General features: G+C 40.5%; 2 protein-coding genes across 2 annotated transcripts; both read right to left on the reverse strand.

Annotated features, from left to right (window-relative positions):
- Positions 1 to 958: 958 nt before the first annotated feature.
- On the reverse strand, positions 959 to 4,615 carry LOC105895443 (golgin subfamily A member 6-like protein 22). The gene is made up of 2 exons (XM_042710012.1): positions 4,398 to 4,615; positions 959 to 3,790 (listed from the first exon to the last, which is right to left on the reverse strand). Exons 1-2 carry the CDS (start codon positions 4,549 to 4,551, stop codon positions 1,953 to 1,955), a joined length of 1,992 nt encoding a protein of 663 aa, XP_042565946.1. The 5' UTR covers positions 4,552 to 4,615; the 3' UTR covers positions 959 to 1,952.
- A 974-nt stretch (positions 4,616 to 5,589) lies between these two features.
- LOC122133572 (GTPase IMAP family member 4-like) lies at positions 5,590 to 14,280 on the reverse strand. The gene is made up of 3 exons (XM_042710026.1): positions 14,232 to 14,280; positions 6,582 to 7,033; positions 5,590 to 5,601 (listed from the first exon to the last, which is right to left on the reverse strand). Exons 1-3 carry the CDS (start codon positions 14,278 to 14,280, stop codon positions 5,590 to 5,592), a joined length of 513 nt encoding a protein of 170 aa, XP_042565960.1.
- Between the last annotated feature and the right edge of the window lie 1,451 nt (positions 14,281 to 15,731).

Below are 15,731 nucleotides of genomic sequence, written 5' to 3' on the forward strand. Positions count from 1 at the left end.
AATGTATAGAACATTCTGGAAGAAAATCAAGAGTAGAGAAAGGTGGATAGGCAAAGGAAGAGATACATTTATTGAGGGAGCAACCAGATAACCGTGTCTGTGTATGTGTGCATACTCTCCATGTCCCTTAGTGCAGTGGGTTGAGATTCCTCCACAGTAGTCGCCATCAGGCCTAGTTGGACAAGTGAGTGAAGAGTATGCAGTAAGGACTCCAGACCTGCCCTCTCTCTCTCTCTCACACACACACACACACACACACACACACACACACACACACACACACACACACACACACACACACACACACACACCCATCTCCAAAACCTGCTCCCAGACACCAGTCCAACTGCTGTCTTGGCAACCACCATCCTGTGTACCTGCACCACAGCCTGTGGGAGCAGAGTGGGTATGTGTGGTGTCTGGTGTCTTTAGGGGGGCAACAGTCACAAGAACAGGACAGAGGAAGATGAAGAGAGGAGTGGGGATTGGGGCAGAGGAAGATGGAGAGGAGTGGGGATCTGGGCAGAGGAAGAGGAAGAGAGGAGTGGGGATTGGGGCAGAGGGGAAAGCAGCAAATATGTGTATTTGTGATGTTCGATTAAGAACATTATTTCATGCAAGTGCTGCCTATTCTTTCTTACAAAATTCTAAAAGAAAAAAGGAGTGCAGCTATACTGCAGTAACATTACAGAAGAAGAAAACTTTGACTATAATGATTAACAACATTCGTATAACATCCAAGTTCAACAGTGATTCATTTTAGCGGTGAGATCAATTTCTATTCATTACGTTGAGTCATTGTTGGTTGCCGTTTTGAGACTTGGGGTCACCCTGACGTCTGACTAGTGGCATTCCCAAACTGTCTGAGTTGGAACTCATACACTTAGTCCAGTCGTCACAGCCGGTGAGGCCAGAGGTGTGAATTCAGGACCCAAAAGCAGACACAATGAAACTGGGGTTGTGAAAAGAGATGTTTAATGAATCTGTCCTTAAAACAGAAGGCCAGGCAAAAAGATTGTCAGTCAAAGACAGTTCAGAGTCACAGTTCTAACAGCAACCAAAAAAAGCTGACAGCAACAAAAACACAATCCAGAGGTGCTGAGGAGCATGCAGAGCTCAATGTACAAAAACCAGACAGTGGTCATACACAAAAAAACAAGACAACTCTTACCCAGGCAGATACAGATATAATATAAAAAAACATGATTCAGTTCAGTTACACATTCAAACTGATCTGAAATGAATAATCTAAAATTACAAATACCTCAGAAAACACATATGAAACATGCAAACATTCAGACCATATGAAGGAAAAGTGTCGGAGTCTCTGGCTTCTGAGACCTTTATTCAAAATAATCTATTTAGCTGCAGGACTGAGATCACTGCACCACTCACACCAAGACCATTCAAATCAAAACAAACATGACAAAGAAATCATATTGCAATGCCATACAACACCTAGTACCCTTAATTTAATGTCCTCCTCTTAGTCTAAACCTTATGTGTAAAAGCACAGGGAGAGATACAGTGACAGAGGATAGAGATGAAAGCATCAGGAGGGGTGTGAGAAAAGTCAACCTAGTGAAACAATGCAACCCTGGAATGTTCTGAAAGAAATGTTCTGTAAACAACGGACCCAGACCTAGACGATCTGTGTTTTAAGTTCCAAAGGTTATCGGGCCGCAACTTTTTTTTGAAATTGTAAAAACTACAAAATAGTTATCAAGACAATTACACATGGAAGAAAATTATTTCTTGTAGGATAAATAGTCTCACAAAATGCGTACGCAAACTTCACACAAAATAATTAGTACTGAAAGTTGATGTTTTCTCTAAAAAAGATAGTTTAATATGCAGCGTGCACAAATATTCAAGCTCTTTCTACACTATTATGATTTGTACCTGCTGTGTGGTTTATTCTATGGTTACATCCTGAAGCCTAAAAGATACATTTAAAGCAGAACACACTTGTCATTGGATTTTTCTTCCCATTCTTTTATTCTTTTCCTCAGTTCATCTTGTTCTAAACTATGTATACCCTTTAAATCCTTGGTGAATTCATTGAATTCCTCTGCTTTCTTTCGGACCTCATCCTCGTGTTTTTTAATCAACATCTCAATTTTCTTTTGATTCTGTTCTTCAATTTCCTTTAACTTTCTCTTGTGCTCTTCCTCTCTGTCTTCATCCTCTTTCTTTCTCCTTTTCTTTTCCTTTTCCTTTTCTCTTTCAAAGTCTTCCTGAAGGTCTCTGATCTTCCTCTGGCTCTCCTCATCCTCTTTCTGCCTTCTTTCTGTTTCTTCTTTTCTTGCTTTAGTCCACTCCCTTTCTTGCTTTTCCCAAGCATGCTTCATGTCTTCAATCTTTTCTCCATGTTTGTTCTCAATTCTCTCTCTTTCTTTCCTTTCTTGTTCTCTTCGCGCTTCTTCTTTAGAGTCCCTTTCTTTTCTTGCTCTTTCCTTCTCAGTTTCAAAGTCTTCTTTCATTTTCTTTTGCAACCTTTCCCACTCCTCTCTCTCATTTTGCTCATTTTGTTTTTCTTTCCTTCTTTCATCTTCCCACTTCCTCAACTGTTTAATTCTCTCCTTGCGAATCTCCTCAGTCAGTTCTTCAGCGCCCGTCACTTTAGCCTCTAACTTCTGTCTCTCCAGTTCCTCTTTCTCCTTCCTAGACATCTCTTCTTCATCCCTTCTCTTTCTTTCAGCTTCTTGTCCTCTCTCAAATTCAGATCTCTCTTTTCTTTGCCTCTCAATCCATTCCTTGTGTTCTTTTGCTGCTCTCTCTTTCTCTTTTTCCAGTTGTTTTTTGTGCTCCATCTCCCACGCTTCTTTCTGTTCCTTATGCTTTTGCTCAACTTCCTCCAAGGTTCTAATCCATAACTGTCTCTGGGTCTCCTCTTCATCTCTCCTCTTTTTATCCTCTACTTCTCTCTCTTCCCTTTCCCTCCCCTCTCTCTCATCTCTTCTTTGACGTTCTTTGATGACGTAATCCTCTTTTTCTCTCAGCAGCTTCTCTCTCTCTTCTCTTTCCCTCTGTATTTCCCTCGTCTTTTCGTCCATCATTGTTCTTATTTCCTCATCAAATTTGGCCTGGAGCTGTTTCTTCTCCCTCTCAATTTCCAACTCCCTCTCTCTCATCAAGTTTTCAAACTTCTCTTTAATTGCAGCTTCTGCCATTTGGAACATCGTGTTGGTGTAACAACCCACACCGTTCTTCTCCACCATCCTGTCAATTATTCCCATCAGCTCAGCCACCTGTTTGCGATTTTCTTTATTTTTGTTATTGAACACATGATACCGTCCTTCACAGTCAGAGATTAGTTGTTCAATTGCACGATCACTGTTGATATACTGTTGTACTGTTGTATTAGTATCTAGATTATCCCCTTTGGTGAAAAGGGTAATGGTAAACTTTTCAGCCTTGGTCCCAAAGGTATCTTTGATTAGTTTCAACGTCTCCTTTTCCTCTGGTGTCATCCTGCCAATTGAAAGAAGCACCAAGAACACATGGGGTCCAGGGGCCAGCAAGCTGAAACACTTCAGAATTTCTTTCTTGACATCTTCATTGGAGGAATCTGGATCAAACAGCCCTGGTGTGTCTACAACAGCAACAGGACGGCCATTTACTTGTGTTGTGTCTTTCTGACAAAAGGTCGTCACTGATTTACCCCAAGCTTTAGATGTAAAAGCCTCTCTCCCCAGGATGGTGTTTCCTGTTGCACTCTTCCCAACTCCTGTCTTCCCAATCAGCACGATCCTGACACAATCTGGGGTGCTGTCTGGATTCTGAATGACTACAAAATGAAATTAAAGATTATAACACGTTCCATTGTCCATTAATAACCTTCATGAAAATATATTTTAAATAACCAATGAGAGAGCTTTATTAGCAGATTGGCCTTGAGATAGCTCTATGACAGCTATGACAGATTAGTATGCAACACTGGCATGTTGTCTACCTGAACCTTTAATACCCCTAGAAACTGTGCTGTATGGACCACATCCTGAATATCTGTGTTTTAACAACCTCTTTACACCACACGTGGTCTACTTAAAAATGAAATGAAATGTACTGTAAGTTTTCAATGAGAAAGCTGTGGTGTACATAAAAACATTTTCAATAATCACTGAATCTAGAAGGACTTCAGTAGAGTTCAAACATAAAAGAGTGGATCCTATAGATCAACCCATTCAAGTGCTTTCAATGACTAAGAGGAAACAATGTAACATGCTTACACTATGTAACATATGCTGCTTGATGCACTTTTTGTAATAACTTACTTAATCTTTTTGTTATAACTTAATCACTTTTTTCACACCGATTCTATAAAAGTCTTCTGGATGTAGTTGCAGCTATGGACCCCTACTAAAGCAAAATAGGGAAAGCAAAATATGTCTTACCTGCTGAGCTGTTGAGCTGCTTCATCATCTCCTCATTTTTCTTTTTTTCCTTTTCCCACTCTGTCTGGAACCTGACTCTCTCCTCTATTTGCGCTTTCATAAACATATGTGTGGTGAAACATTTGTCTGATTTGCCCTCAATCTTCTTGAGCATTTCCGATGTCTGCTCATGCCCACCCTCCTGGCTAAGCACAAAGCAACCTTTATGAAATTGCTGCTCTACATTTTTTTTCTCTTGCAGGCTAACCTGTACAGGTTTGGCTTTGGGACACGACACGTTTGTGTAGAGTATCATGATGTAGTCATTCACACGAGGACCAAAGATGGTTTGAATCATCTGTAACTCCTCTTTGTCTTCATCAGTAAAGTGACCCCCAGGCAGAGCGAGTAGGAAAGCATTGATCCCAGGTGCACACTGGGAGATGGAACGCTGGCACTTCTCTAGCAGCTCTTGTAGTGAGAAAGGCATTTTGGCAAGACTTGGCACTTCAAACAGAGTGACTGTGTATCCACATACATCAGCTTGCCTCTTCAAAAAGTTGGAACTGAAATCCAGCTTTGAGTAAGACTGTGATAGTATGATGTTGCCGATGGATGTCCTTTGGATTCCGTTCCTCCCAAACAGCATCAAATGTATCAATGGCAAAGATGCTGAGATGGCACGGAAAGAAAAATAAAAAGTTGAAAACACAAATATCAACCTGGCTGCCATTTTCTTCATGGTTATTGCATATGTCAAAATGTTTCATCATGTAATCTGTTTTCTGATGAAGTATACTGCAGAATGCGTTGAAAACTGTGTACATATTTGGTTCTTTCTCTATTCACCATATCTGCACCAAAGTTGTTATTACAAACAATCCTTTAGATTTAGTCAAACTAACAGTGACATTTAACAGACTGACACTGTGCTTTGTTGTCCTTACTTAATTCATATTATAATAATGTAATCAAAGGTGCAGCTTGCAATTTTGTATTTCATATGTTCAGCAAAATATTAACACTTGTTTTTTTGTTATGCCTTTTCCAGGAAAACCCATCAAAAGACAGGACTTACAAAGACGAGCTAAGCTCGATGGTGCTGACCAATCAAATTAAACTAAATTCCAATTTAATCAAGTCTCTCAATCAAGTCTCTCTTTTATACCTTTCTCTACAACCTCTGATGCTCGTGGGAGCAGTAAATGGGCTTCTAATTCTTGTTCTGGTAATAAACCAAGAACACAAAATCCAAAAGAGACTTTGCTCCAGTCCACAACAGTATTAGTAGTTGTAAACAAATTAAAATAAACAAAGATACTAATATTTTCTTCCATTAACTTCTAGGTTCTTAGTCTGAGTGAGGAACTACTGTTTCATAATCAGTGGTTGATATGGACAGACAGATATTTATCTAGGGAAAACAGAATACTACTTCAGAGAGAAATTTGCCTTGATCCTGTTAAATTGATGTTGTGCTCTACATGTTGATGAAGTGGAGGAAGATTTTAGCAACCACTATTTTGATTCAGAAAATGTAAGATACCTTTGAGGTGTTACATACCTGCTTTTGGTGATATCCATGTGATGAACCTGCCTTAATGGTTGACAGGCATGTATTCAGAGATGGTGGATGTGTGTTTGGATCAATGGATGGACAGAAAGACAAAACAAAAAATAGTTGGATTTCAGTTAGAATCACACCACACCTGTTTATACAGCACATACACATACATGCCATCATTTGCATCACAACTTACTCGTCAAAGATTTCTTCTCTTTTTCTTTGAGTTCAGCATGCTTGGAGGAACTTGCTGTTAGATTGTGGAAGACAGAGCAATTGAATTTTAGGGTCAAGCATGTCTGTGGAATAATTCTATATCCTAGTTGCAAACATTAGTATTTCAAGCCAAAGTGAATGAGTAAACAATGAGTGAGGCAACAAGAAAAAGTGTGACTACTTCTTATCGGACTATTAATGGCTTCAAAACTGATGGAAGCAATGGGCACGTGGCATTACTTACAAAAAAAATCAGGATTTGGCTTCTGGCTTTGTTGCTGAAATGTCTCAGAAACATGTTCCAACATGTCTGAGACATGTTTTTCATCCTTACTCACAATATTCTCAATCTTTTTTAGAATCTCCACTTGCATATGGTCCTCGTCATGTTTTAAGTTCAATTTGTAACACCCTCCTCCACAGACTTGTATCAGACGATGCAAGGCATCACTCTCATAGTCATCAACACTGCTACCAACCCCATCTTCATCTTCTTCTTCATCCTCATCTTCAGGTAAGAACTTCACTACAAGGGTACGTTCCAATGCCTGATCAAGCACAGAGGTCAAGATCATCTCCACTCTCTTATGGTCATCTTCTGTGAGGTCTTGAGGTTGTGCAACCAAAATATATGCCTGAGGACCTGGACCACATAGGGAGACACATTCTTTCATCCTCCGCTGTAAGTGTCGCAGTTTGAGCTGACTACTGATGAGATTTGGGGTGAGGACAACAGTCAGGTGTTTGTCATCCACCAATCCTTCTGCAGCTACACACTGATTTGGAGGTGCTTGACTTTCAAATGCATAGCTGCCCAGAATAACATTACCCACATGGCTTTTCTCTGACCACTCCTTCCCGAAAATCATGATCCCCACTAGAAAAAAAAGACATTAGATTGACACATTAGATTTTCGCTAAGCATAGTCATGGAGTTATTGTTGAACAGCTGGTCCCAGATCATCAGTTCTTTAAAATAAGCACCCAAAAACAAAAACAAAGTTTTAGACCCGTCATAGACCCGTTAAGCTGCTAGTCTAAAAGCATGGATCACCTGAAAACAGGGACCTTGAATGATAACCTAGCCATGGCTGATCACCAACATCACATTTTGTTCTTACTTCCAACTAGTTAATCAGTGTCACATTTTAATGGAAGAGCCTTGTAGAGGCACACAGGGTTCAGTGTTTGATTGCATGTAGAAGGTGAATTCCGTATGTGGTGATTTGCATTGACATTGAAAACTGATTGTAAAGCATTACAAATCCTTGGGGGTTTTTAAGAGTCAGCACGTTTTCCAATTTCATAGCACTGGATTTGAATGATTGACTGCATGTTGGGACACTATGTCAGCTGTAGACAGCATGATTCTTGAAGGCTCCTACTGAGATATGCTGGTGAATGTTTCTGTACAGGGGTGCAAACTCATCGGGGGTCAAAAAGGTGACAGAAATACAAACCTCCCAGATGGCCCACCACAATCGGTCAGACACCACCCACCAGTACACCACCCACCAGTACCCCACTCACCAGTACACCACCTACCAGTACCCCACCCACCAGCACACCACCCACCTGTACCCCACCCGCCAGTACACCATCCTTGTGGTGCCCTTAAATATGACCTACAGTACTATTCCCCCAAACCATGGAGTATAAAATCTCTATACACAAGTAGAAGTACAAGTAATTGTCAAAGAAAAAGCTCTGCTAGAAGTCAAAGTATAATTTCTAATTATTCAACAAAAGTACGTAGGTGAATGCTTAATGGACAGCAGCACCAACAATTTTAAAATTACTGTAGGTGAAGAGCTGCCCCACAGATAGTAACTTACTGTATGTGAAGACCTGCCCCACAGATAGTAACTTTCTGTAGGTGAAGAGCTACCCCACAGATACCCCACAGATAGCAACTTACTGTAGGTGAAGAGCTGCCCCACAGATAGTAAGTGAAGTGTATATGTATTTATCATCGACCACAAATTGGTGTAAAAAACAACGTAAGTAGAAACAAAAACACTTTGGTACAGTGGCAGTCATAATAACAGTAATCCACAGCATATATATCCCAATAGTTACCACCATACAACTTTGTTTCCTGTTGCTGGAAAAAAGACGTTGTTTTTCCCCTTTAGGCTAATACATGGATAGGCAGACATTTTAGCACAGTAGAGCTACAGGTGTTGTTTTATAAAGCCTTTTTGGCGTCCTTATTAAGGGCCCCTTAGCCTAATAATATGAATATTATATGAGGATACAATTTAGACCTAAGCCACTCACAGTAACATGTGTCGTTGCGATTGTTTTAGGGAACTATGCTAGTAACACAAACATGCCAAATAACTTATGCGGCGCTAGAAGCAAGAGAGAACCGTGTAAGGTTGTGTCCTTAAGTGGGGAGGGGGTTAACGTTAGCTTTTTTTTACAATTAAAATCAGGGGATCCAATCTTTCACCAAAGGTTCCAGGCACACCATACTGATGCCAATGTAATTATTATGCTCTTTATTAACTAAATCCAATGCCTATATGCGTAGATTATATACCAGTGTGCCCAAATTACGCCAGTGAAAACACACGTTAGGCGTCACTATGCACGTCTTCTCCTTCCAGTGTTTCCAAGCTTATCCTACTTACTATCTGGGCGGCCATAAGGGTTTGAGTGATCGCTTGAGTCGGAGCTTTTCATTCCTCTTGGAGGTTTGTTTGACTCTGTAAAAAAAACAGAAAAGGTGGTATTTAAGCCAATTTGTATGTACATTTTAGTCAAATTGCCTACTATGTTAGATTATATATACCAAACGAAAATGAAGAAAGCTTTATTGTCAAGCAAAGTCTACATTTTAATATTTCACCCCCGTTTCAATATAGCCTAATTATGTTTTTCAGCAAACTCTCACAGTAATTGATAGACCCTAATTGGGGAACTGCAACCTCAGTCATTTGATTTTCAGTCATTTTCAGCTCATTCCCACATGTAGTATGACTAGGCCTACAGGACACACTATTTGGGAACTACAACTGTCAGTATGAAGAAAAAAATCATTGTTGGCCTCATTCTGGAACTCAGTTAAGAATAATTTAAAAAAGGAATTTCTTCTGAACTCCACTTCCGGTGTTTAAGGAACAAATTTGGCATTCATGAAAGTTTTCTCATCTGGGATTTGTTCTGATCTTCAGAAGAATTTCAGAACACGAACTAGCAGTCGTAAATCGGCCAGAGTTTTCTTAAATACAATTCCTCAAAAAACCACAAGATGCCCCACGGAGCCGCTCCACGTTAGTGTTAAGGGCTGAATTTGTGAGAAATCGTTGGTGATTGCGTTCACATCTACTCTACAGACATCCTCGTGCCCTTATAAGGAGCTGGTGGTGTGTGTATGTATGCAAATCCAGGTGCACGAGGACGCGCTTTCAATTTAGGAAACCTCATTCGGGGGAGCACAGCTGAGAACACTTTGGCTGCGTAAGAACACATTTTCAGGCGTTCATGAATCTGGTGGAGATCTTTTTCTTACGTTGGTTTTCCGAAGTCCGTAAGAAACATTTCAGAAGAAACTTTAGAAAATGTTCGAGAATGAGGCCCATTGTCTTTTAAAATAGGCCTAATTAACTCCTTTTTCGCATGGAATTTGTTGTTCAACAAAATCTCTCTTATAGTCCCATATGAAAAAAGTCAAAATGGCATAATGCCCTTCAACATGCAAGCTATGACATATATAAAACATATAGGCTATATCATAGAGGTTATGTAGTCTACTACATGCATTTAAATTAGGGCTGTCAAGCAATTTAAAAAATGTGTTGTCATGAATTAATCTAAATGAATCACATATATCAATTAGCCGTCAGAAGGATTTAAAAATCTGTCAGATTTGCCTTTGACGTGAAGTGACGAAGCAAACAAGCCTTGGCAGTGTGATGTTCACAACACATCAATGGCAAACCACAGATACTTCAATTAACTTTATTTTTCTTTCATCCTGATTAACCAATCTCATAGTTTGTTTAAAGCTAGCGAGCTAACTAATTTAGATAGCGTCGTGCTGATCAAATGTTGCTAACTTGCAAACTAATGTCATATAACTGCTTTGCCTTGGTCAAATGCAATGGGTTTAGTTGAATAAGAGTTTACTCTTAGTTATAATAAGAAATATTTTAGAAATTACCTTCAGGGATTTCACTGGCTTCAAGCTATTTGGGACTAGGCTATTCTTAGGTTTTCGGTGTCCATTGACTCCATTTGAAGGGATTCATGCTAATGTCCTTATTCACGCCATTGGCATATGATATACACTAAATCTTTGTTGAAAAGTCTGACCAAGTCTAAAGGCCATAGATACCAACATTTTGCTCCCTATCTCAATTCTAAATCATAATAAATACACCATTGCACCATTGCACTGTTAAGGGTCGATTCTCAGGGAGCACACATGGTAGTAGTAGTAGATATATAATAATAATAATACACATTTATATAGCGCTTTTCAAAATTCTCAAAGATGCTTTACATATTGTAGGATCAAAGAAAATAAACAATAAACTGTAATAAAGACATAAAAAGGTAAAAAAAAAAAAAAAACATGGGATGGGATGGGGGAAGGCGTGGCTGAAGAGGTGGGTTTTGAGTGTCTTTTTAAACGATGACAGTGTGGGGGCATTTTTTATGTGGTGTGGTAATGAGTTCCACAGGCAGGGGGTGGTGACCGAAAATGCCCTGTCACCCCAGGTTCGGCACTTGGTCCTCTGTATTTGCAGGAGGTTGGCACCAGCAGACCTGAGGCATCGGGAGGGGGGAGCCAGGTTGTTGAGGGCCTTGTAGGTGGTGAGGAGAATCTTGAAATGTATCCTGTGTTTACCCGTGAACCAGTGAAAGTCATGGAGGACTGGGGTAATGTGGTCACTTGAGTGGGTACTAGTAAGTATGTGGGCAGCAGAGTTCTGTACGTACTGCAGTTTGTTAAGGACTTTGTTTGTGGTACAATAGAGGATACTGTTGCAGTAGTGAAGCCTGGATGTTATAAATGCATAAATGAGTGTTTCTGCAGCAGTGGGTGACAGTGAGGGTCGGAGGCGGGCAATGTTACCGAAGAAGGCTGTTTTGATGATGTGGTTGACATGGGGCAAGAATGACAGGGTGGGATCAAAGGTGACTCCCAGGTTATGGATTTGGGTCGAGGGGGTGACAATGGAGCCATCAACATTGAGTGTGAAATCCTGAGTGGGGCGGGTAAGGGAGTCTGGGCCAATGATTAAGATTTCAGATTTATTGCAGTTGAGTTTCAGAAAGTTTCTTTGCATCCATTTTAATGTCCATTAGGCAAGTGGTGAGGGAAGAGTGGGTGGCAGCAGTGATGGTCTTGGAGGAGGTAGAGATGAGTATCATCGGCATAACAGTGAAACTGGAGGCCATGGCGGCGGAGGATCTGTCCAAGTGGGAGCATGTAGAGGATGAAGAGAAGGGGACCAAGCACAGAACCCTGGGGGACGCCATGGGTGACAGGAACTATGGTCAATTTGCAGTTGTTGATTGAAATTAATTGTTGTCTGTCGGTGAGATATAGAACTGGAACCAGGAGAGGGCAGTGCCAGTAATACCTAGGGTGGATTTGAGTTTGGAATGCTTGATGGTGTCAAAGGCAGCGCTGAGGTCAAGAAGGATGAGGATGCTGATGGAACCAGAGTCTGAGGATAACAGTAGGTCATTTGTGACTTTGATCAGAGCAGTCTCAGCGCTGTTTTGAGTGGAAACCAGACTAAAAAAGGCTCATAGAGATCATTGGAGTCGAGGTGGGATTTTATCTGAGTGGCAACAACTCTCTCCAGTACTTTTGACAGGAAGGGCAGGTTGGAGATGGGCTGGTAGTTATTGGGTTGTTAGATATTAGATGACTTCATACTGGCTACCACTAAGGAAAGGTCAGATGGAGAGATTTCAGTGAATGATGAGAAGGGGTGATCTGTTCAGTAGTGGGGGGTCAGGTTCGGTTCCATGTGGGGTGGATAGTGTCAATTTTATTTTGAAAGAAACATGAGAATTCATTACATTTGTCAGTGAGAGAGTAAGAGAGGTTGTCCATGGGTTTAAGGTGTTTGTTGGAGAATAGTGTCCTTGGGTTATCACTGCCAGACTGGATTATTCCTGAGTGGGTAGAGTTGAGGGTGTTCCTGTAATGATTTTGGTGTTCTTTATATGCCACTGCGTGAACAGTAAGACCTGTTCTCCTGGCAAGCCTATGGTCTAGGGTGTGGCCTCTACTGTGGGTGGGGAAATCTATGTGTTGAGTGAAAAATTGTCAGAATTTCCAAAAGTTCAGTTGCTGTTTTGCAGTCCGTGGAGTCAACATGGATGTTAAAGTCGCCCATGAGTAACAGAGATGGTGATATGGCAGAGAGCTACGTTAGAAATTCTGACAGTCTGACGGGAAGGCAGGGTTTGTCACGATGCTGGCAGCGATTGCTAGCAATTGCCACGTATTGGGACATTGGCGGCCTCTGGTGGCCAAAGGACTTGTTATTTGGGTTCACATGTGTCTTTGTTTTCTTTGTGTGCCCTCACCTGTCTCGTATTTTGTGATTGCACCTTCTGTTAATTAGCCAGGGTACAAATACCTGGCTAATCCCTCTGGACCTTATCGGGTCGTTAGATTGTTTTTGTCCCTTGGTTGTGGTAGTGCTCTCACGCACTTAGCTAGCAGTGCTATCAAGCACTTAGTCTTTGTGCAAAGACACGCAGCGCCTAACCACACAGCTCTCACGCACTTTTTGGGCTTGGTCTTCTCCCAGGGAGACAAGTGTGTGTTTAAGGTATGTGTCGCGTCAAGGTTCTCAAGCCACCTCGGGTAGCTTTGTATTCAGGTCCGCCTGAAAGCTACATTTTGTATCTCCTTAGTTTTTGGCCTTTTGCCTGCACCTGATCTTTTGTGTTTTGGATTATCGCTGCTTGGAGTTATATCTTTTGCAAATAATAAAGAAACCAAGTTTTGAACTGCATCCTGCTATTGGGTCCTCTCTGACACAATTGGCTGAAACGCTGGTTTCCAAATCCAGCAACTCGGGTGCCATCCCCGAGCGAGCCTGACAGGGTTGGGCTTGGGGGGGCAGTAAATGACAGCTACAACCAGAGGTTGAAAGAAAGGGATTCAAATGAAGGGGGGATTGAATGGATGGCAGACTGGTTTTGATATTCTGACGGTGGCAATTCCAACACCACAACCATCCAGACGAAGTTTGTCCATGTATGAATATCCGACAGGTGTGGTTTGATTTGAGTTGAAGTTTTTTGCCAATTTTCGGTGAAAAGAAATCAAGCTTATTGTCCGTTATAAATTCACTGAGGATGAAACCTTTGTTGTTCATTGAATGGGTGCAGAGTAGTGCAAGTTTTAGATTGAACTGTCTTCCGATGGGCAGATACTTTGGCCAAGGCTCCCAGACAGTCAGTGCACAGATGTTGTTTGTTGTGACGACGTCGCTTAGATTTTCTGAATAAACAAACTTTGACGGCAGCCTCTATATATACAGTATACAGCTAGGGCGACGCAGAACTCCAAGTTTTTTGATTATGTCAATGCATCCAGGAATGGTGGGTTGGTTGAGTTTAAAGAGTTCCAAAGAGGATTATCCCAGCGCCAGTGACAGCTTAGTTAGGCTCTACCACCTGCTTAGCTTTTTTGTTTGTTTGTTTGCTTTTAGCGTTAAAAAGTTCAATTAAACTATCACTTCAAAAGTGTGCCTTTGTGAAATTCCCCAGCGACCGGCCAATGGAGTAGGGGCCTTAACCATGGGGTAGCATGTGGAAATGGAACTGAAAACGGAATGGACTGTTTCTCCTGCACAACCATGGGCATAAATGGAAAGGAAAGTTTATTTATTTGCCTAGTACATTTTTTTGTTTTTATCAATATTTAAATAAAAAAAAAAATAAGTAGGCGACAGTTTACGTATAATTACGTATATAATTATTCTTTTTTAAATGAAATTCTGAATTATTAGTCATTCAGTATACCATCCAAAATTCTGCATTTTTGAAGTTACATTAAAAAAATCTCACTCATTTCACATGAATTGACTCACCATCTGAAGGGCTGCCAGTGGGTTCCTTCATAGAGTCTGTGCTTTCCATTTTAGGGGTTTATCTCTGACACTGTCTTTCAGGAAAACAAATCATATTTCAGTTCTTGCACTCTGAGGGTATTTTGTGAGTGCACAGACCACCACCAAGTTAAAAGGCATTACAAATGAATTGCAAATAGAAGAAAAACGTACTGACTTACTGTTTGGATGATCACATATATTTATTTAAATAATCACTGGATAGTGATTCTTCTTTCTCTTGGAGGTGGGAACTGTAAGAAAAACACTTTCACTCAAATGCACTACATTTCAGTCATTCATTCACATCCAATCATGTAATTCAAGAAGCAGCTGTTTAAGCATCAGGTACCAAAGTGGAATATCTGTTACTGTATAGGGAAGTTGACATCAAGAACTGGTGAAATAATGGCAGACAGTGACTCAACAGAAACAACACTACCTGAAACCATTAAAACACATTGCTTTACAGGTGTTCATTTCTGAAAGCTCCCATTCATGGTTTGTAATGGAAAACAAAGCACCAATGTATTGTGTGTCTATGCATGAGTGTGTGTGTGTAAGAGAAAGACAGAGCCAGAGAGAGATCGAGACAATGAGAGCTACACAAAACATGCTGATACGATCTCATATTTTCAAGTACTGACTTGAAAGGAGGAGAAATTGTCCAAGACCGTGTCCTGCGTGTCCTGTAAACTACTACTTTGTACTTTGTACTTTTATCATAGCAAACAGTAACAAAAAACAAAAAGGAAAGAACGCTATAGTACACAGACCGGTTCCTTTTTTTGTGCTAGGGAAATGAAAAAGAGAACATACCCGTCCTTCATGTCACATCATGTCTGCATGTCATGTCGCTGATAAAACACAATACTCAGAGTTGACCTCACTCTTACCGTTTCATTTTTTCATAGGCCGTTAAAGGAATATAGAAATGTTTCTCCCTATTTCTTCGCCTACTGCTAACAAGTGTGCATTTACGGTCTCGCTATATTAACCTACATAAACCCTCAAATTATATCCCAGTCCGAAAGTGTGTTTCCACACTCTGTAACTTTCAGGTGCAGTTAAAAATTAGACCACATCTCAAGGCAACTGTGTTACATATTGAATGAAATTAAACAAGAAGTAAATGTTGCTGTTACGTCACTTCTTTTGTACAGTTTTTATTACATAGGCTATGAACATAGCTCTATCAAACGGTCTTACATTAAGAGTTGTATTATTTTTACTGTAATCTAAATGCGGGATAAAGGTCATAATGTTATCCTGTGACAAGTAGGCTACAGTTGGACCAAGAAGCAGTCAAGACACAAATTAAAATAAAGGCTGGAGGTGGCTACCCTAGAAACCATGACAGAAATGGTAATCCATCATGAAATATAAATCCATCATTAAATTCAACAAAAGAATAAAACTAGTATGATAACAGTAGGCCACATTTTGAGTTCAACAGAGAGGTTGGTAATCGTACCATACAAC

This window comes from Clupea harengus, chromosome 16 (genome assembly GCF_900700415.2).
Source record: "Clupea harengus chromosome 16, Ch_v2.0.2, whole genome shotgun sequence".
In the NCBI taxonomy this organism is placed as follows: Eukaryota; Metazoa; Chordata; class Actinopteri; order Clupeiformes; family Clupeidae; genus Clupea; species Clupea harengus.

Bases quoted from the DNA above. Each gene is read 5' to 3' on its own strand.
- LOC105895443 (XM_042710012.1), bottom strand. From the start codon at position 4,551: ATGCTCAAGAAGATTGAGGGCAAATCAGACAAATGTTTCACCACACAT. The intron at 3,791-4,397 runs GTAAGACATATT...TTCATTTTGTAG, and splicing joins GCAGCTCAACAGCTCAGCAG to TCATTCAGAATCCAGACAGC.
- LOC122133572 (XM_042710026.1), bottom strand. From the start codon at position 14,280: ATGGAAAGCACAGACTCTATGAAGGAACCCACTGGCAGCCCTTCAGAT. The intron at 7,034-14,231 runs GTGAGTCAATTC...TTTTTTTTCTAG, and splicing joins CACTGGCAGCCCTTCAGATG to TGGGGATCATGATTTTCGGG.